This window comes from Xiphophorus hellerii, chromosome 1, assembly GCF_003331165.1.
Source record: "Xiphophorus hellerii strain 12219 chromosome 1, Xiphophorus_hellerii-4.1, whole genome shotgun sequence".
NCBI classification, from domain to species: domain Eukaryota; kingdom Metazoa; phylum Chordata; class Actinopteri; order Cyprinodontiformes; family Poeciliidae; genus Xiphophorus; species Xiphophorus hellerii.
The window spans coordinates 10,303,485-10,325,180 of NC_045672.1; the positions used below are offsets into that span (position 1 = coordinate 10,303,485).

General features: G+C 37.3%; 1 protein-coding gene across 1 annotated transcript in view; it reads right to left on the reverse strand.

Annotated features, from left to right (window-relative positions):
- Positions 1 to 21,696, reverse strand: part of cacna1db (calcium channel, voltage-dependent, L type, alpha 1D subunit, b) — a 75,833-nt gene that overhangs the window by 38,583 nt on the left and 15,554 nt on the right. The window contains 2 exon segments of the mRNA XM_032570995.1: positions 951 to 1,093; positions 1,804 to 1,943. Of these exon segments, the coding sequence (XP_032426886.1) occupies positions 951 to 1,093; positions 1,804 to 1,943 (283 nt within the window).

Sequence of the window (21,696 nt, forward strand, 5' to 3'; positions counted from 1 at the left end):
ATCTCATTATTGGTGTTGCTGAAGAAAATTAACCCAATACAGGAAGATTTTAACATGTACCTTTGATCCTGACCTGCTACTGCCTTTAACCAGTGGCCTGATTTTACATCATGAGTGGACAGAGTGTCGTAGAGCCCAGGTGTGCGGCTTTAAGGGTGTGTTGTGCTTAAAATGCAAAACAGGGCATGGCTGTTTCTGAGTTAATATTTCTAATCAGTCAACAATATGTTTCTAACACCAATATTCGCAAAACCAGAAATTTTGCCTCTAATATTGAAGTTGGTTTGGTCATTGTCAATTGGTATCAGCGCTTAATGTTGACGACCTGAAACTCTTAATTTCCACCCATCCATCCATTTTCCGTACCCCCTTGCCCCTAGTGGGGTTGGGAGTGGTGCTGGTGCCTATCTCCAGCGAACGTTTCGGGCGAGAGGCGGGGTCACCCTGGACAGGTCGCCAGTCTGTCGCAGAGACTCTTAATTTGAAGGAAAAAATAGATCATTCTCGAGTCGCCCTGCTGTGTTGAGAGTCGGCTGATGAAGATCTTATCCATCTCTAAAATCAGCCCGTCTTGTTCTCATCAACCTACTACAATGCATCGTCTCATTGGGTGAGCTGGATGGATCTATATATTGTTAAACCTGGACTCAACACATTAATGGAAGTTCTGGACACTTTTGGTCCACTTACCTTAGACTTTACAAACAAACTACTTCAGCTATTTCTTTTAACAATACTTTTTTTATGCTGATGAATCTGAAGGCAACAGCACCTTTAGTTTTGAGTCTGTCAAGGTCAACCCAAACCACCCAGGTTACATTAGTCTGTTTACAAATCACAGTAAGATAGAAGGTGTCTTAAACCAAGCTTATGAAACACGGCTTGTGTGAATATTTACACACAGTTCAGTGAACATTAAGGGCTGACTGAAGATTTCTGAATTAACTCACTGGGAACTCCAGAAACAAGGCGAAGAGGTCGAAGCACGCGAAAGGCTCTGAGGGCCTTCACGTCAAAGCCCCCTGGTTTGCCTCCAGTCTGCCCACCAGAGTCAGCGTCTTTGGTTATCATTTCCAGGACAACACTGAACAACCTGAGCATAAAGTTAAAGTAAATTAAATTAAACAAGGGATGGAGAGGTGAACAGGGTAAAATGGCTATGATACAAAAGAGCTGTACATTTATGGCCAATTCATATCAGGTGTGTGATTGCTGTCAGACATTTTATTGTAATTTGAGAGAAACCTGTGTGGAGGGAAAAAACCCTTCTGGGTTTAAAGAAAACATTTTAAGTCTTAATCTAACAGGGCCATTGATCAGTTTATTTATCTGTTATGTATGTCATTACTTATTTACCTTTTTGATTCACAAATCAGCTGAATTTACACTTAAATCCCACATGGGCCAGGTGGTTTACCCAAAAATTGTAACTCTGTTCAAAGCTGTGTGTGTGGATCTGCATCTGTGCACATTTATGTAACTGTACATGTGCCCAACGATTGCTGCCATCTGGAATTTGCTGGAATCATAATGTACAAATAAATGTCTAAAAAGTACTTTGAAAACCACCTCTTGCTCCGGGTCTTTTGGTGTGTTTTTCTGCCAGCTTTGTATAACTAGAGATGTTTGGCTTAAACTCAGGCTGATTGAATGGGGAGAATTTGAGCATCCGCATTAAATTTCAGGTTCTGGTTGGAGGTTTGGGGTTATAATTGTTTGTGTTATAGTGAAGGACGGAGTAATTTAGAGGGAATGTGCATGCTGAAGGCTCTATGGATAACATATAAATGGCAGTGATCTTACCCCACAATGACGATGACAAAGTCCAACATGTTCCATCCGTTTCTGACGTAGGAGTTTTGGTGCATGACTAAGCCATAGGCAATAATCTTCAGAAATGTTTCTATTGTAAAAATGATCAGGAAGGCATATTCTACTGTTTCCTGCAGAGAGAGAGAGAGAGAAAAGAAACGGGAACAGGAGAAACATGGGTTAGGGTACTTTCTGAACATTAGTGTTGTTTTCATTAATAATGACAACAACAAAATTATTTAGCTGACAACCCTTTTTTTCATGAGGATAACGAGACGATGACAAAAAACAACATGGCTCTGTGATGACTTAAAATTGACAATACGAAAATGTTTGTGCGTAATCTGTCAGACTTCAGGAAGAGAGGAAGCAAGGAAACAAGGAAAAACACAAAGTAGACAATGTCAAAGGGAATAAAGTCTAGAAATATAAATATTTTCCAATCTTTTCCAAACCTAAAAGTATGTAATCAAATACAGACTCTTCCATGTATCTCAAAGTTGTGTGGGAACAACATTTTACTGTCTCACCTTCCCTTTATCATTGTCCTGTTTCTTACATCAGTGCTTTTATTTCACTTTCTCAAATATTAACTGTCTGTTTCAAACCAGAAAGTTAGCAAGCTGGCAGGTAAAATGTACAACAAGACAAATGCATTGTTGATCTGAAGGACACAAAGCCGGCACAAAGAAGCACAGTTACAGCAACGACTCTGATGACTTCAGTGACACGCACACTAACTTCACACCCACTCTCACAGGCTGAGAGTCTTGCTATGGTTTGGAAACTCAAAGCTTCTATCAGAAAGGCATTGAGCCAACAACACAAACACATTCACAGAAGGACTGTAGCTGCATCGCAGAAAGTGTTTTTCAAGTTTCAGATGCATGACCATCAATTTCAGTAGTTTACCCAGATGTTCACGTTCCTCTTCTGATCTAGTAACTAATTCCTGTAATGAACATAAAGATAAAGAGCCACTTGCAGGCACTAAATACTCCTTCATTAAACCATATCCATTGGCCCTTTACTCAAAGTCATAAAGAGCAGCACTTAAATGGTAAATGAGTGAGTTTATTTTCAAGAAGCTGATAAGGCGTCAGTTAATGACAAAGCCTTTTAATGGAAATAGTGTTGTTGTTGATTATAACCAGGGTAAATACAGTTTGTCACTAAATATAACTGAATTAGGCAAAACAGCCAGGAATCCGAAGGTATAAACAGAAAAAAGAAAAAAATCATTTGATTGAAAAAAATAAATAAATAAATAAAAGCATTTTGTTCTAAAATTAAATAAAAGTTTTTCTGTTACAGGTAATCTATCCATGTATTAGATCTGAAAAGTGTTCTGGCTTAAATAGCATTTTCACATCTAGTCACAGTCAATTCAGTTTGTACTTTTTGTAATAAAAGAGGCTTTCAGGTACACTTTTAGTTAGTCTGTATATGCTCTGTGAGAGATATTTCAACATTTTTTATTATTATTACTTTCATAGAAATAAAAAAAGTAACAAGTAATAATCTTCAAGAATGTGAAACATCTTTTTTCTGTAGTGACAGCCATAAAAATGTGCAAAACCCATTATTCATCCCTCTTTCAGTCTGGATCATTCAGAAGAACAACTCAGTGGCTGTTTAATAATTGATTTCTCATGGGTGACTGTGTGTTTGACTCCTAAACGTTTACTAGCATTAACTGAGCGTGGCGCCACTGCAGCGGCTGGGTGATGACCTGTGAAGAACAACATAATTCAGAGCTGCTTCACACTGATAAGAGCCTTCACCGTCTGCCTCCTTTCGGCTTAACATTCTCGCTCCATCCGCTTGTTGTTTACAGAAGACTGAAATGTCCATTCTTCTGCTTGTTGAACAGCTGACGGTCAGTGCTTGTGTGTGTGCGTGCGTGTGGGCGTGTGTGCGCGTGCCTCTTGAATTTGTAAAGCTGTGGAGACAAATGTGACAATGCAGCTAGATTGCATTATTGCCAAACTGTTTGGTTTGCATTTCAGTTTTTCATTACTCTTGTTTCTCACTGCTGAACTAGATCAAGTGACGATATATTTATTGAGGGGAGCGGGGGAATCCCACATTGAGAAATTGATTTTTTTTTTTTTTTTTTCCATGGGATCATGTGTACCACTATCGCTGGCATCGTTGCCAATCAGACTTTGAATGATCCCCTTTGAGCAAGAGAGCAGCATTTGTCATTTTAGCTTTTATTTGAAAAGTTATTTACTGTAATTACATGCAGATAAATAAAATCCATGGAGTAAAGTATGTATGTCACAATTTTTCACCCTCAAACTTTACACTTTTAATTCTGTGACCCATCTTTTCAGGAACTGAACAAAAGAAGTAATTTTGTTTCTAACTTATCAGCTCAGGAATCTTCATACTGTGATGAGGGATCATTAAATCCATGGCATGGATTTTATAGGTGTAGGCAGATACATGATAGGTTTTTTTTCCCTCTTTGTGTGTTACAAACCTCATGATGGGATTAACATGCATGACATGATATTATATAATATTATTAAAACCTTTACTCTTCACAACGCCATGGGGATATCAGGATGGCAGCGTGAGAGAAGCGCAGGCCTGAAGCTCTTTGATTGTGTGTTCATTTAAGTCGACGTGATGAATAAATGAACAGAGAGACAGATTGACGGAGCTCCTGCTTTCTGTGCGTTTCTGTTTCATGTGAACTATGCGTCGACAAAAGAACGATACCCACTGTTTTTGTTTCCTGTGTCCTGGATCAGTGACGACCGTTCCCTCTGAGGTTGTAGTAAAAATAACGTTGCCATGGAAATCAGGCTTGTCTTGTATGTGGGCAGAGAAAGAGACTTGAAATAATCAAGTGAGAGAAACTCAAGACAACTGCCCTTAATACAGCAAACTCCTTCAGTTAAACGCAAGAGCGTCTCTCCCATTGAATGACGAGTCCTCTCATCTCGGGGATTTATTAGTCTTTTGTGGGAAACGATCATTCTGACTGCAGTTTTGACAACTCTTCTCGGTAAAAGCTGTTAAATACAGATGAAAATGGTTTGTTTTCTGGCAGACACCTTTACCTTCTGTAAATTATCACCAAGACGTAAGTCCATTATGAACTGGAAGATGCTGAAACGTCAATGTGTGAAATGAAGAAAGGAGCACTTGCTCCAATATTATCGACAACAAGCGCAAATGAGATTTGCAGCTCAACATACTGATAAGCCAAATAGCTTCTGGAGCAAAGTTTGTAGTGAGGTGTGATAAAGACTCAGCTGTTTGGCCTCAATATGAATAAGTATATGTGGAGGAGTCAAGGCGAGGCTCTTTAAACCGAGGATCACTGTTCCATCTGTCAAGCATGGTGGTGGCAGCATCATGCTTACGGTCTGATTTTTTTTATCAATAAGAAAACTACCGATGTGTTCTTCAGCCTCACCTCAAATCAGCAGCTAGATGACTGAAACGTGAAAACTGAACACTGAAACAGGACAGTGATCGCAAACATATCAGAAGAGGTTGGGAGAGGATAAAGCAACTCAAATTATTATCTTCTGGAACAAAACATGACCAAACTCTTTTGAAGTTACATAAACTATTTTAAATGAAACATATTATTTCTAATACAAAATAGATTCTCGCTGCAAATAGATGTCAGATTTTCAGATAGATTTATGCCAGATGCTCATAAGAAGTGTGAGGTTTCTCTACAACTTAAGTGACATTTAATCAAATAAAAATGGAAAATCCACAATGATTTCAAACTTGTGCATCCAATTGTTGCCTTCAAAATTAATTAAAGTGGCATGTTGCTAAAAGAAAACGTTCCACAATGGAAAGATAAAATTAGACTGTCTTTCAGGGCAAAGAGGACCCCACGGAAAATTCAAATCAGTGCTCTACCTTTAAGCCTGGGGACTGCTGGCATACTGTTAACGCATTGCCACAAAAAATATCACAAAATTATGCTGGCAGAATGTTTTTGTCTTATTTTGTTTCATTAAAAACGGTATATTGTGCTGATATCTGTCTGTGTCATGAATTGTGGTTGAAGAATGATGAGGATGGAAGGGGAGGAAGCAGATTGGTGCAATAATGATGATGGTTTTAATGATGAAATACAAAAATCCAGGCAGCACAGGTGAGCAGAAGGCTAGGAGCTCAGAACTGGGGACAACTGGAATAACCCAAATTAACAGGGGAGACACTGGCTGACACGACAACAGTATTGGCAAGGAGCAGGGAACACAGGTGGGATTAAATACACAAGGGGTAATCAGGGAACACGAGACACAGCTGGGAGCAATCAAGGGGTAGACGGGACAACAGAGAGACTCAACTGAACACAGAAACCTAAATTAATACACAGAAAAACCAAAACATTACAGTCTGCGCTGCAGTTTCTCATCTACTCAGTTATTTTGAGCCAGATGCCACCGATAACAGAATAAGGCTCAGACACTAGATTAGACACAGCTTAATTAATTTAAGGCAGAACAGTGTATCCTGCGAGCTCGAAAGTCCTCTGATTTGGAGGAGGGACAAGATTGTTGGGTTGACCAAGATTGACAAATCCATCTTTAAAATGAATAACTGTCTAGGTAATAAACTGTCTACTGATAACTACTTCACAGAAAAACCACTTAAAATTTTCCAATATATCCCTTGGAAATTATTACAGAGGCCTACAGGAATGTTAAAAAAATGAGTTTGGGTCATTATAGACCAAGTTACAGAGAAATATATTCCTACAGATGACTGTCTGTTATTAGAGCCAAAAAACATTGATATGATTTTCACTCTTTATTGCCCTTCAGCACTAAGAGGAACAGTTTTCGTCAGTTCGATGGAGACAGAGTTAGATGGTACGTTTCACCCAGAACATCATGTGTGTGCAGCCAGAACGCCGTACGTAAACCCAGTCATTAAATCCCAAAATGGTAATTAAACTCTATCACTGTCGTCTCCAATAAAGACATGATGATAGCAGCAGTAGTGAGTTGCTTGTACTCTGCAAGTGTCACATTATGGTGTGTGAATCTTTGCAGTTTTACAAACAAGTGAATCTTTTTGCGCTCCCCAGGCACTTATGACTAACTAATTATTCAAAAGAAGGTTTTATTGTACATTTTTCCTTCACTTTTCTAAAGCTACAATTATGTTGTGTGCACAAACAGCTCGATCAATTAGAAACCTTCCTGTAATAAGATCAAGATCAACAGCACTGAAAACATGGTAAAGCCGAGCGTTTCAAAATGTGTTTTTTATTTAGTTTTAAAAAATCCATAAAGTTATCAGCGATGTTTATGTGCGCTCAAATGTTTCTCAGCGCTAAGCTGAACAAGATAGATTTTGTTTTTCTTTTTAATTCAGATACAAGGATAAAAGCTCTTGGTCAACTTCAGTCCTTTTAGTTCATGAGACGATCTTCCCTAAGATTTATGCTAACATGCAGACATGTGTAATTGACATGTAGCTCTGTATTTGAATAATGAATTATGCTACAGCAAAATGCCTCATTTAGAGACTTATGTAAAATGTATGAGCAGTTTTATTAAAACCAGTTTAAAAAAACATGCCAGACAAATCCATACAGGAAGAAAATGAGCTCAATTTAGCAGATTTAAAGAGTTTAAGTAAAATTAACACGATACGATATGCCCAGCTTCCTCTCTGAAGAAATAATAATCAGTGTCTTCATTTTGTTAATTAGATCCAATTTCATGAAATCAAACATTAAGCGACACAAATCCTGACTCCTAGTTACATAAAGCTTCATACAACCTGACAGCACTACTTTCAGAAGTAGAAAGTGTGTGAGAAAGAGTGATTGGAGGAGACAAGGGTGGATGTGTTAACTGTACAGCTGCTGGTCTGCAGAATTTTATTTCTTTTTATAAAATTTTATTCTCTCTGGGTTTGCAGAAGATGGCAGTACATGAACATTTAGACTGCAATGTGAAAAATGGTCACAATGTCATTCTAAAGCAGACCAACTAATCAAGTAAGAGCAGAGCTTCAGATATTTTTAGTCATCTGCATCCATCCATCCATCCATCCATCCATCCATCCATCCATCCATCCATCCATCCATCCATCCATCCATCCATCCATCAGAAGGCATCCTAACCAGAGCAGTTTTGATTTCTCTTTAGGAACTATAAATGACAGACAAATACCTTTTCTAAATAAACAGAAAAAGTATCTACAGTAACGACACATTTTTGCAGTAAAATATAACAATGATTTTTCAAAAACACTTCAAAATTCCTAACTATTCAGGGCATGTGGTACAAACATTCATACACAGCATGTCATTCATGATTGAAGTTACACCGTTACGCCTGGGTGACCTGGGTCTAAAGCCCAATAAACGAGGCGAAGATTATATTTGTCTGCTGCATGTTCCACAGACTGTGCACTCAGAAGATGTCTGCGTGGGATAGGTTAGTGGAGCCAGAGACTGCTGACAATATTTATGCAATAAAACCAAAAACACCATGATTGAACTTTAATATAGTGTCATGTTGCTTAACAAACAAAAATGAACATCGACAGTCACCAGAGAGAGAAAACCAGAGTCAAAGGAATATTGAAGATAAATCACAAAGCAGCGCTCCGCCCCCTCAAAGATCCTTTACATTATGGGGCTCTTATAAAACACATACATTTAACGCTCTTTATTTGTAATATTTTAAGATTGGGCTTTTACATCGGATTCTCTGTGGATTCCCGCTAATAACGTCACAAGCCTGATTATAAACATGCCGTTAAAAAAAACAGCAAAACTTCTGCTGTAGTCAAAACTTATATGAGCGTGACTGTGCATTTGTGTACAATCAATCCAGAAGAAAAGCTGCTGCAGCCCCATGATCATCATGTCTGACCTACCTAACAAATCAGCTGAGAGCATCACATACACACACACACCCGCACACACGCAAATGCACACACACCTGCACACCCCCACACACACACACACAGAGCAGTCACACGCTCAGTCGATGTCACCTCCCTGGCTGATGGTAACATGAGCTGACATGATGCTCGATGCGATGAGGCTCCAGTGTGTCTGGTTTGTGTGTGTGCTCAGTCTAACCTTCATCAGCCTCACCCAACCCAACAGGTACTGCAACACAACATAACGTAGTGACGACATCAGTCCAGGTCACGTGATGTAAACAAGACGTTATTACAAATGAACACAGTTTTAACGTATCAATAAAAACTTGAATTTTATCACTGAATGCAAGGAAATAGGAGGGATGGGAGGGGAATGTTGATAATCAATAATAAACAGCATGGTTGAGTCCGATAGTGCCTAATTTAGCTTTGACGACCAGAAATTATTTAGGTTCTCTATTAGGTTCTTTGTGGAGAAAACTTCAAAGCTCCGATTCTCTGAGAAGAACAACATCTCAGCTCAGCATCACCTTTAAAATAACATTAGTTGGCAAAACTGCTCATCTTCTGATAATAATCATAAGGGTTTTTATAGAAAAAGCAGTTCAGCATTTGTGCATGTCGTTATGAGGATGCAAAAGTGAGAGTGTTTGTGTGTGTGTTGGCGTCTGCGCGGTTGTGTGAGCCATGAAGGTGAATCAGCCAGGCAGCCAGAAGCAGGCTAATCAGCCCCTATTATCCTGTGTTGCCTTTGGTTTTAATGAGATTAATGGGGGCAAGAAAGGCTCAGGATGGACTGCTCAGTGCTTCACAACACTGCCAGCAAATGATTCACTGATATCACCATTATGGAAGACATATTACACCCCTACTTCACAAGATGACACCATTTCCTGAGGTCCTAATGTAATCTCAGTGACATGGTCAAAATGTGACAGGTTTGCATTATCTAAGCTGTTTTAATATGTTTTAATATGGTCTGATCAGTTAATACACTGATCAGACCGACTGGATGCTGCAATTCTCTACAAAAAGGGAGCTACCTTGAGAGATTTCTGTAAGTTTAATTGTTTTACTGGCTATAATTTAAAAAAAAAACAGCTTCTTATAAGGATAACATTTATTCTATAACAAATGTTTAATTACCATTTAAGAAAAAATGATAAGTTCTTAAAAAAAAGATAAATAAATACTTGAGAAATTAGATTTTGGAGTTACTACCAAAGTATTCAGCATTTCTAAAAACGGTTGTAAATGGCATAAAGAGAAGCATTGTAGCAATGAAGATAGTAGGTGCTTCTTAAAGAGACGGAGGCCAAATTTTATGGTGTCAAATTACGAGGTCAAATTTGATATGTGAAGCATTTTTATAACAAGTGAAAGCAACAGTTAGTTGATTGTGCTTTAATCAAGTAACTATAATTACAGCATTATGAAACTGTGCCTGAAAAATACACAACACTGCTTCTTTAAAAAATTGTTTGTTGAAGATAGAATAGAATAGAATAAATTAAATTTTATTGTCATTGCACATGCCACAAGTACAAAGCAACAAAATGCACTTTCCATCCACCCAGAAGTGCTTTTTAGCAAGAGGATAAAAATATATATTACAAATGTACAAAGATAACAATGAGAGAAAGATATTCCTTCCACTATAAACTAATAGAACGACGTTTCTTATTTCAAACTTTGGAACCAACCTACCTGAATGTTTTCAAGCCTAAAGGCTAAAAACCTATTTGCTTTTGAGTTTGTGGGATGTCTTCAGACACCCTGACATTAGCTTTCATTTTTAATTATGTCAGTTTTGGTATCCCTACTTTATTCTGTGTTTTTGTGAATAACTGTAGTACATGGGGTCAATTTAGCTACACAAGTGACATTCATTATCACAGCCTCTCTGTAAATTGCACCAATAGCACCCCCAAATTAATTTATTGAAGCTTTTCTAAACAGCCAGTGGTGTTGTGAATGCATCACAATCCTGATCAGCTGATCTCCGAAACAAGAAGTAAGCATGAAGGTTTAGGCGCAATATTTAACGAAACAACCAGCTGATGTTAAAATACAAACAGTGACTAACAAAACCAAATGGGAAATAAACTTTATGAATCCAGCGACAAATACACAACTGTGAGTACAGCAGTGAGCGAAGCATTGATCTACTTAAACTCTGTAACGAGTGATTTCAGAATACACCGTGGGAAGATCCCAGATAAAGAGTCTTTGTTGTTCTGACACTCAGATGTTTCATCATTTTTGAAGTGTACTTATTGCTTTTTTTATTCTATTTGTTGGAGCAAGTTTTTTCCAAGACATTCTTTCTTCTGTTGCCATTAAAACAGAGGGTGGATATAATATTTAACAAACCTAAACTGAATAATTATACATTTGTAAGATATCTGCTAAAACGCACTTTGACAAAACATTTATCCTATAGGATGACTTGCAGAAAAGAGGCCATTTTGATCACTTTTTCCAGACATTATGGCCTCCACTTTAGACTGAGAAAAAAAAAACCTAATGAAGCCTGTGTTTATGTCAGATGAGACTTTTCACAGCTGATCTGCAAACACCTTAACCAGTACGTTAAGAACAAGAACTGTGAATTCTCCATAATCTTTAACATAATCCACTGTGCCATTTTTTTTTTTCAAGTTCTGGAATAAAGAAGAAACAGAGAGAATAGAAAGATGTGATTAACAGTGTCAGTTCCTCCTTCTTGGTTCTCTTAATGTTTCTTTTTTTATTCTTTTTATCTCCCACAGATATCTCCTCTGCAAAACGAGATCTGTCCTCAGATTAACGGTTGCTGTAACATGAGCAGACAGAGATTCGTTCCCACTTGATAATTATCAAACCACCGAGTCGTGGCTGAGAATCCCTTAATGCACATCGCAGGAAACGGCCGCGTAATGTGCAGAACAGTACATGCCGTGTAATAAGGAAAATGCGTTGTCAAGTCTATTTTATCAGCACGACTCTTTGAGTCAGACTGAATCTTTTAATTGAAATTAAATCAGCAGCTTCGTGTTCTTGAACTTTCCAGCTAGTTAATCTGCTTTTCCAGCTTCTTGTTTTTTTTTTTTTTTTTAAAAAAGCATAGTAGCAACACGTGAAATAAATCCCCTTAAGAACGCTCGTGTTTGGTTTCAGGGAGTATCTGGAAAACTACTGTCTGTCAGTATTGAGATGGTGCATCAGTTGAGCTGGTTTGTAGCAAAAATGTAGTATGTAAAGAATATGAAAGAGAAAACAAAGAAAAAAATAAAATATCCTCTTTCTCATTGTCTAGGGATAAACACTCAGTACTGAGTTGGTCTGGCTGCATATTAATAAGTAAGTCTTGGAAGATATTTACTGGATATGATGATTTTAGTCAACTTTTCAGGCACAACCTGTTCCAGCTCTCTAAGACATGATGAAGTTTGAGAAGAACTTTTTATTTACCACTTCCAAAAACAGCAGAAGAGATTTAGTTTGCCAAAACCTATGTAACGCAGTCCAAGACTTGTTGTCTCTGTAGCAGCATAAAGCCCATTTGAGTCACATGAGCTTGTCCACAGAAGAAGATGCCGCCATCACACCATTCCTTAGGAATACAAACATCATGAGCTTTTCACTATCAGGGCTTTTATAAGAAAACAAGAGAAGCTTAAGCAGTCATAAGACCAAGAAATACGTCTCAGGATACAGAGAAACCGAGAACAAAATCACGTCATTCTGTTCTTGCACATCATCTTGACACATCATTTGGCAGACCGTTTTTGTGCAGTGGGAGAGACGCACTGTACAATTAAGCACAACTTTGGGTTGATTTTTTCACATGAAGTCCCAAGAAAGAAATGTGTAAAAGTTAAAACAGCATGAATAGTTTTGCAAGACACTCTAGCTCAGTGATTTTAAAGCTTTAAATCTATGTGGTCACTGTCATTGTGTTTTATCTTTCTTGAATGGACGGATGGATACTAAATTCATCTGAATAATTTAAATATTCAGAAGCAGCACACAGAAATGCATCTACAGACATATAAAGTAGACCAATTAACACACTATAAATGTGGTATTTGAGGGAGTTAAAAGCCTAATTGACCAGAGAACAAAATATATTCTCAATCTACACTAACAACAACCACTTGTCTAATCCACTTCCCTGTCTAACCAATGTAGCTAACAAATGCAGAGTCATTTCCACAGAAGATAACAACTACCAACAGGTTTGAGTCAATAGAAGAGAGGGGGAAAAAAACATCAAGCTAGTGGGCCATCAGAGAAAAGATTAACTCTGACACTGGCCATGCAACTGTCAGATAAGGTCAGGATCAGGCGTAATGCTGCACTGCTCAGTAGTAGTGATTAAAGCATGTACACGTTGCACGACGAAATGTTTACAGCAGCACTGCAGTCCCACAATTATTTGAATGCTGTTTCTTCCCATAATAAAATGCAGAATATTGAAAGTTCACAAGAATATGCTTTGATGCTTTGCAGCGGCCATATTTCAGTGACTACAACTGCCTCACATTAAAATGTCTCCACCAAACAAAGATAAATTCTTCCCTAATGTTGGAGGAGACAACTTTGATCAACTTCTGTTATTACACTAACCTGATAACCTCATTCAACTAAGTAATTTCATTTCTAGTATTTACTTATCAACTTCTGTCCACATTTGTATGAACTCAGCCTCTATCCTATGTTATTATTTTCCAATAAACCCTATACAGTTGTAGGTGGAATCTATTTTTAGTCGAGGATGTTCATAATCCGAATTTCTGAAGAGTGAGCACGGCTACAGATACAGTCAAAAACAGTCAGCAGCAGCAACACTGACCACCAAAACCTAATCCAGAGCTGGAATTAGGACGAGCGCAGCAGCATCGGCATAATTCTTCACTATGACACATAAACAGTCTCAGATGTTTGACATAGTTTTACAAGACCTTGTGTTTAGGTAAGAACGCAAATTCAAAATTGAATGGCTTGAAACAGAGCACAGACCCTCTCAACTTGAAAATACACACACAAATGTGAGCATTTTACATCATAGATATTCTTTGTGATGCAAATCTCAACTTTAAAGTGTCTAAATGCATCTCATTATATATTATTGTTATACTTATTGATTATACAAAATAACAAAAACATTTCTTAATCAAAAGAAATGTCATTAATAATTTCTATCCTACATCAAACACTTACGTTTTTTAATAACCACAATAAAAAACCACTATATTCCATCATGATTTTATTTTATTTTATATTTTTACTTAATTTTTACTGTACACTCCGGGAATCCAGCCTATATGTAAAAGTGACAAAGCAGGTATGTGGAAGAAATGACCAAACTTACTAAACTTTGCAAAAACTTAAATAAATAAACATTTTGGCTTACATGCAAAATGCAGTGTGGAGGAAAAACTAACATTTCACATCATCTTAAAGAAACCAACACCAGGTTAAAACATGGTGACGGCAAGAAGTCATTGAGTCATTGAGGTTGGTGGCAATGAAATGACAGAATGAAAAGCCTTCTAGTGGATTCTGTATTTAGGGAATAATGATATTGCAACTTTCAGCTGAACATCCTTAAATTCCCCTTTACTTTATTTCTGTAGCTTCACACCTACAGCCCTACCTATATCCTACAACATGCTAGCTAATATTTTCACTCCGTTTTACGATCACAGAACAGTTCAGGGGCTCTTTCCACCCTTCTACCTTCTTCAAGCTACTGTCCAGTCCAGTTTGACCACTGTCCAGTCTTTTGCGCTCTTTTCTTAATATCCAGTTGCTGTCAGTAAGCCTCTCTGCACCTTTATCTCCCCTGTTGAGAGCTTGCTCCGTGGACACTCCACTAGTCTCCATGGCCACAGTTGTCACAGCAGCAGGCTGTGCTGTATGTAAAACTAGGTAAAGGAGGAACATAATGAATATAAAGATGCAGGTTTTTCTCCAGACAAAAAAAATACAAGGTCCTAAAAAAATCAAAATTGAATGCTGTGATTTATCAGCTGAAGCTGCCGTCAAAGACACAAGAACATAAACAAAGTGTCGTAGAGATTTATGACAGTGAAACAAATGTGCTGCACTGCCATATATGACAAACAAATGTGCTGCAGTGAAGTAAGTACTTTGTTTGTACAGCAAGGCATCCTGATATCAAGAAGGAAACTGGTTTACGCTGGAGATTTAACTTCTCATTTATCCCACGAGCCATAAACCTGCTTAGCTGTAACAGATAATCTCCTCATCACATTTCCTGACCCTCCAATCTACGGGCTACTTTTATTTTTCATTTTTGACAGCTTTGTTTGCATTATGTCCTGTTTTCATTTCAGACGGGACATAAAAATCTCCTTCCAAGGTGAAAGGACTGAAAAGGAGCCAATAAAACATGTTAGCCATGATGTAGTTAATATTCTGTGTGCAATAAATATTAGTTATTCTGAAACAGTGACTGAAAGCTTGCATTATAGTGTTACACAATCAACAAAAATGTAGGTTTTGGTCATCATTTCTAAAAAAAAAAAAAAAAATAGGCAGTTGTGCTGAGGTTGGTTGGGACTGTAATCTTTTTGGTCCTAAAATATTTTTTAATGTATGATCTTTTTTTTTCTGTTTAGGCCTCTAATCTTTCACTGAAATTCAATATGAAGAGCTTGTAGTCTGCACAAATCAATTTGGGTCAAGTCCAACAGGAGACTGATTCGGTCACTTTTTTCTGGTGCACAATGCCTATAATGCTAAGTGGCTGATTTCGAGAAAAATAAAAGTGACCTATTAAAATATCAGGTGTTCAAACTACAGTATGTGCTTGTAAGGCTATGTATTTGTGTGGCTCGGAGAGTGTGTTTATGTTTGTGGCCCATATTTCCTCCAGAGGCTGCAGTCTCTTGGCAGTTGCTAAGCAGTAAGTCCTGCAGGCCTCCTGACATCTGGGCATCTGTCACCCTGCAGCCTTAAAACCTGCAAAGCCCCTGGGCTCCACTTGCAAAACGCAAACACTTGCGTAACATTAAAACATGCACTCTGGAGCTGTGCTGTGTGTGCGTGGGCGTGTGTGGGGGTGTGTGTCCATGCTGTTTATTGAAAAATTCTCTCAAATAAAATCCAAACATGCTTAGTGTTTTATGGCCACTAATTGATTCAAAATGTGGCCTTTTGCTCCTCAAGCTGCAGATACAGAAATGAGTATTTTAATCACTAACCTCTGTGTGTTACTTCCTGTTCTTTAAGGTCAAATGAACTGTTTTCTTATTTGCACGGAGCCTATGTTTAATACGCCACAATGATGAAGAGGAGTGACAGCTCAGAGAAGGAAGAAGATGACTCACAGTGATGGTAATGAAGCTGTATTATCATAAATGTCCAGAAGCTGCTTTACAGTAGCTACATACACACTCGCACGCAGAGATATTCACATTCACCCACACACCTAGTTGTAAATCTGTCTCTCTGAGGACAGTAATTACAAAATTGATCCCTGTAGTCTACTGTCTTTACCTTAAGTATGAAACACAGAGCTCTGCAATCTGAAAAACCCCCCAGAATTTTTCATTGTCTTGCCAAAAGTAACAGGTCACTGACCTTCACACACATAAACTTCAGTGACATCCCATTCTTAATCCATGGGGCTTAATATGATGCTGGCCCAGACTTTGCCATTATAACAGCTTCAACTCCTCTGGGAAAGCTTTTCACAAGGTTCCTGAGTTTGCTTTAAAGAATTTCAGCCGAGCTTCCAGAAGGACATTTGTGAGATCCGACACTGGTGTTGGATGAGAATCCAATTCATGTCAAAGGTGTTTTGTCAGGTTGAGCTCAGAACTCAAGCTAGTTCAAGTTCTTCCCCAGAAAACTCACTCATTCATAGCTTCATGGACAATGTTGGAACAGAAAGATGATTTACACAAAATGTTCTTGCAAAATCTGAAGACAGTGTCTTCCTAGAACCTCAAACTACTCCTTCAAGAGGAAAATGATAGATAGGCAAAGCATCTCCACATCATGTTTTATGCTACGCTCTAAAGACTAAACTTCAGATTTCATAGACATTTTATATGGTGGCTGCACAGTGGCGCAGTTGGTAGAGCTGTTGCCTTGCAGCAAGAAGGTCCTGGGTTTGATTCCAGGCCCGGGGTCTTTCTGCAGGCAGTTTGCATGTTCTCCCTGTGCATGCGTGGGTTCTCTCTGGCTTCCTCCCACAGTCCATAAACATGACTGTCAAGTTAATTGGTCTCTCTAAATTCTCCCAAGTCTGTGTGTGCATGGTTGTTTGTCCTGTCTGTCTTTGTGTCTCTGGGACCTGTCCAGGGTGTACCCCGCCTCTAGCCTGGAGGCGTAAGCTGGAGATAGGACTAAGAATGAACAGGAAAAATCCGGACTGTAATGAGCGACGAGGTTGTTATGAGGCTCTACCAGAGCAGTGAGCAAACATCAACTCAGTCTCACAACAAAATGTGCAAACCTGCATGAAAGCCAAGAAAATATATAAGTCCATAACCTTGGTTGAACGATTTTAGACAACAAGACTTGATTAGGGGCTAAACATTAAAAAAAAAGATATATGTAAAGTATTAAATTACTTGGTTTGCGTTAAACAAAAACAATAAAATGTGACCTTCATAACAGGAACCAAACTTTCTACTGAAATATTGAATATTAAATATGGATCAGCACAAAAAAAGTTTAATTGTTTTTTCAAATTTAATGTAAAAAATATGTGTAAAATATATATATATACATATATTATTTGTAAATTTCCAACAAGCCAATTGTGACAGTTCTATAGCAGTGAGCTTAGGACTTGTTTGTTTTTTACTTCACTTAACATCCTTGTCACTGTCACTAAAATTGTTTATGATACAGCCAACAAGAATTAATACACACTTTACATAAATGGCATGTACCCTTATCTTTTCCATTTCGAAGCACGGCACAGGCTATTCATATCCCAAGAAAACAGAAAGCCATGAATTAGTAATAAAAAGTTCCCAATACCAATATTTAGTTTAAAAAATATGTTCTTATTTCTTATTTCATGCATATTCCTATTATAAGGGACCAAAGCTGGAGTGATCTTTTCCATTACCTCTGTGTCCAGACTGCTAGCTCATTGTTATTTTCCAGTTTTAATAAATCAGCCCTGATGTAGTCAGTGCTTTCTGTAACAGGACTTTATGGTTACTTAACTGGTGGCATAAACAATCTATTTTTAGTGTTTCACTTATGTTTACAAAGTTAATTTGTTATTCAGTACTATTACTCTCAAAGACAGAGGTTTACCAAACAGATAAACCTGAGATTACCTAATATATTTACACAAGATTCATGCATGAACCTTTTTCCCTGCCTGTTGTGTGGTAACTCAGTAAACATCTCTTTCTTTCTGCCTAACAATCCAAACACAAACCCTCTCTCACACACACTCTTTCCCCCACAAACATAACGTGACACATGGGCAGTGAGTGATCTTTAGCAGAGCAAACCAGCAGGGTAAATGAAGCCTTAAGAAATCAGATGATCTCCTTGTAACGTAACTGTGATGCAGTATGGGCTTCAACAATGGAAATATTTATTTATTAATTCAGCAGTTTTTATGAGAAATATTGAAACAAATGAGAAAAATGATTACTTATCTCAACTGCAACAATTTAGCTCTACCAGTATTCATTAAAACCCTTTGGCACATCTTATACTCACTCACATATTTAAATTTCTTGTATTTATAGTGTAGAAAATGCAAATTATGAAACATATCGTGTTCCGTCTCAATTCAGATTGTTGTAACTCTGATAAGATCAGTTTCTGCACTGAAAATGAAGAGGAGTAAAGACGGGGAACCAAAATAAACTGAGGTAGAGTCTGTGTGAGTAGACTCAAATTGAACAAGACTTTGTGGAGACAGCAATTGGTCTTCAGTTTATGGAAAGTACATATAAAAAAATTGATAATGAAAAAAAAAAACTTGTTCAAGATTTGACATAAAGGACAGCATCCTACCCAATGTCTGCCATTTCTAAAAACGTGCAAAAATCCAACATTTAATTGTTTTACTTTCCTTTAGTGAAAAAAATCCTACGTTATGAAAAACATGTTTATAACATAATTATATGGTCATAATGAATAGCAACCCTGACTAGTCCTATAAGTTACATGCAACTGAAGTACTTTAGGTTATCCAGAGCTTTAAAAATATTTTCTTTAGTAATCCATGATTCCTTTTTTCCCTGCTGTAAGAATGCAATAGGACAAAAAAAACTTCTCTCTGTCACAAAATGTGAAAGACAAGAGAACACAATTAAGTAAGGCTAATGTGTCTCCAACTTCAAAAGTAAGACAAAAAGTGGAGACTCTCATAAGCGAGACTACATCTAGAGTTAAAATAAAATAACAGCTGTTTTATAAGTAACATACCCATTAGACGAGCATTTCATTCTAGGCACACAACTGGCAGAAGAATAACAAACTACATATTACATTTTGCAAAAAAATAAAATCTCTCCTTCATTAAGGTTCTGAGTAGTAACTGTTTAGAACAACACAACCATGCAGAAGTGGCTGTATTACAAAGTCCCATGTAAGCACAAGGATACTTATATGCGTCCTATTTTATAATTTGCAGCTTAGGGAAGATTTAGCCTAAATATGACACAATTCACACTCTGTCATCTACATAAACACATCCTTAGTTACATCCACCTACACACATACTTCATATAGACTCAAACACATAATCATGGCACAGTATGTTACCAAAAGTATCCTCTCGTCCCTTCAAACCATTGAACACAGACGTTTTAATCTCTTCCTTGGCCACAGATGTATAAAATCCAGCACATATGCATGCTTCTCAGGAGCTCTGTGAAGCTCAGCATGGTGATAAGATAGGACACGTCCTGTTTCATGAGGCAAGCTATACATATTTAAGACAACTCTTAGTGGTATTAAAACAAAGTGGAAGTGATTGAGAATGACAGCAACTCAGCCACACTGTTGAGAGTCAAGTAAGATCAGAGAGCGGATTTCAGGTGTGGTGTAAAAAGAATTTCTGATTGTGTTTCAAGATGTTTGTAGAGTAAAAAAATTAAATTTATTGTCTTCACTGTGCTAATGGCAATACTATCCGATCCACAGGGAATTTAATCTCCCAACCTTATTATTGGGTAGTAAAAGGTTTTACTGTTACTGCACAAAAAATAGTGCTTTACAGAATATGTAACTATTTTGTTTGTTGCTTTAAAATATGTATTTATTCATTATCCGTATTTTTATAGCAGAATTTTAAATTAAAAACTTCATTTTTTCTTACCAATGCAGATTATTCTAAAACAAGATGGAAAACATCATTTTATTTTAGCACCAACTGCTCACACCCACCCCTTGTTCTCATATTTATTCACAGGTTTATAGCACTTGACAAAAATAATTTAGCATCACATCCTGTGCAATGTTTCCCACACCAATGTGGAAAATAAAAAAAGAAAACACTGATGTCTTTTTCCTCTGCATTCTTTCACAAAGAACACTTTTAATCCTAAAACTGCATTCTACTGCGAGGAAGAAAAGAAAACAGCAGAAAGAAACTAATAATCATCTAGTCAGCTGCAATGACCTTTGCTGGGATTCTTAAATATGTGGTTCAGAGTGAAGTATGATCTTATTGCAGAATTGAAGATAGAAATAAATGCAACAACTTGGAAGTCGCTATGCAGCCTGTGATGATCCATAATTGCTCAGGCCTCACAAATCAAATCTCTCCATCGTTCTTTACAACACATTCAGCCTCTTTCACTCACTCTGTCTCTCACACACACACACCAACACACGCCGAAAACGCCACATGATCAAAAAAACTGTGCTGCTTTACTCTCATTTCCCCTACTCTCTAAACCTTTAATCCCTCATGGAAAAAAAAAGAGTGATGCAACCTGACTTTCAACCCTCAGATTTACAATAAAACAGACAAAATTTGAACTTTGGGCAAATGCACAACAGTGTGTGTAGACTTGGGCTTTCTGTTATATATAAAAGAGGCAAACAAGCTCCAAAAGACAGAAAACCTACACATGATCCAAATCTGTGTGGGCAGATATTGAAAAAAACAAAAAGACACAGTTTTCTACTTGTTTTTTTCTTTTTTGTACGAATGGAAACCTCAAACATACAGTGCGTTGCCTATTTTATGCACATATACACACATGGTAGAGGAACTACTGCTTGAGAATAAGAAATCTACCCCACAGAATAAGAATTTATTTGTTAATCACAATCAAGAAATGTAAAAAAGTGACATAAAGTGAATCTTTACAATCTTTTTTAGGATGTACATCTGAAAATTATACAAGTGCATAATTAATTAACAGCTATGACAGAGGTTATAGATGCACTCTGAACTTTTGCTTTACATTGTCTTACAACCACAAAGTTATTTGTAGGTTATTAATTACTTTATATATATATATATAGAACAACACCATATGAAAAATAATTGCAAAGTAGAAGGAAAATGACACAGGCTTTTCAAAAATAATTTTTATCTGTGAATTTGTATTCAGCCTTGTTTACTTTAGCCTTAAATCTAGTGAAACCACACAATACAGCTTAGAAATCACCTAATTAATTAAAAGAGTCCACCTTTTGGTAATTTGATCTCAGTGTAAATAGTGTTGTTCTATTACAGTCTCAGAGGTTTGCTGAAGAACATTAGCTAACAAACAAAATCATAAAGACCAAGAACACAGCAGATTAAAGTTCAAAAGGAAAGATATGAACCTTTAAAGCAGAGTTAGGTTATTAAAAAACAATCTTAAGGTTTGAACATTTCACAGAGCTCTGTTCAATCCATCTCCTAACAACACAAATAGTATGACACAGTTGCAAACCTACTAGAATATGTCTGCCTACCGACTCTGAGACCCTGAACAAGGAGGGCATTAAATAGACGCAGCAAAGAAGCCCATAGTGACTGTGGAGGAGCTG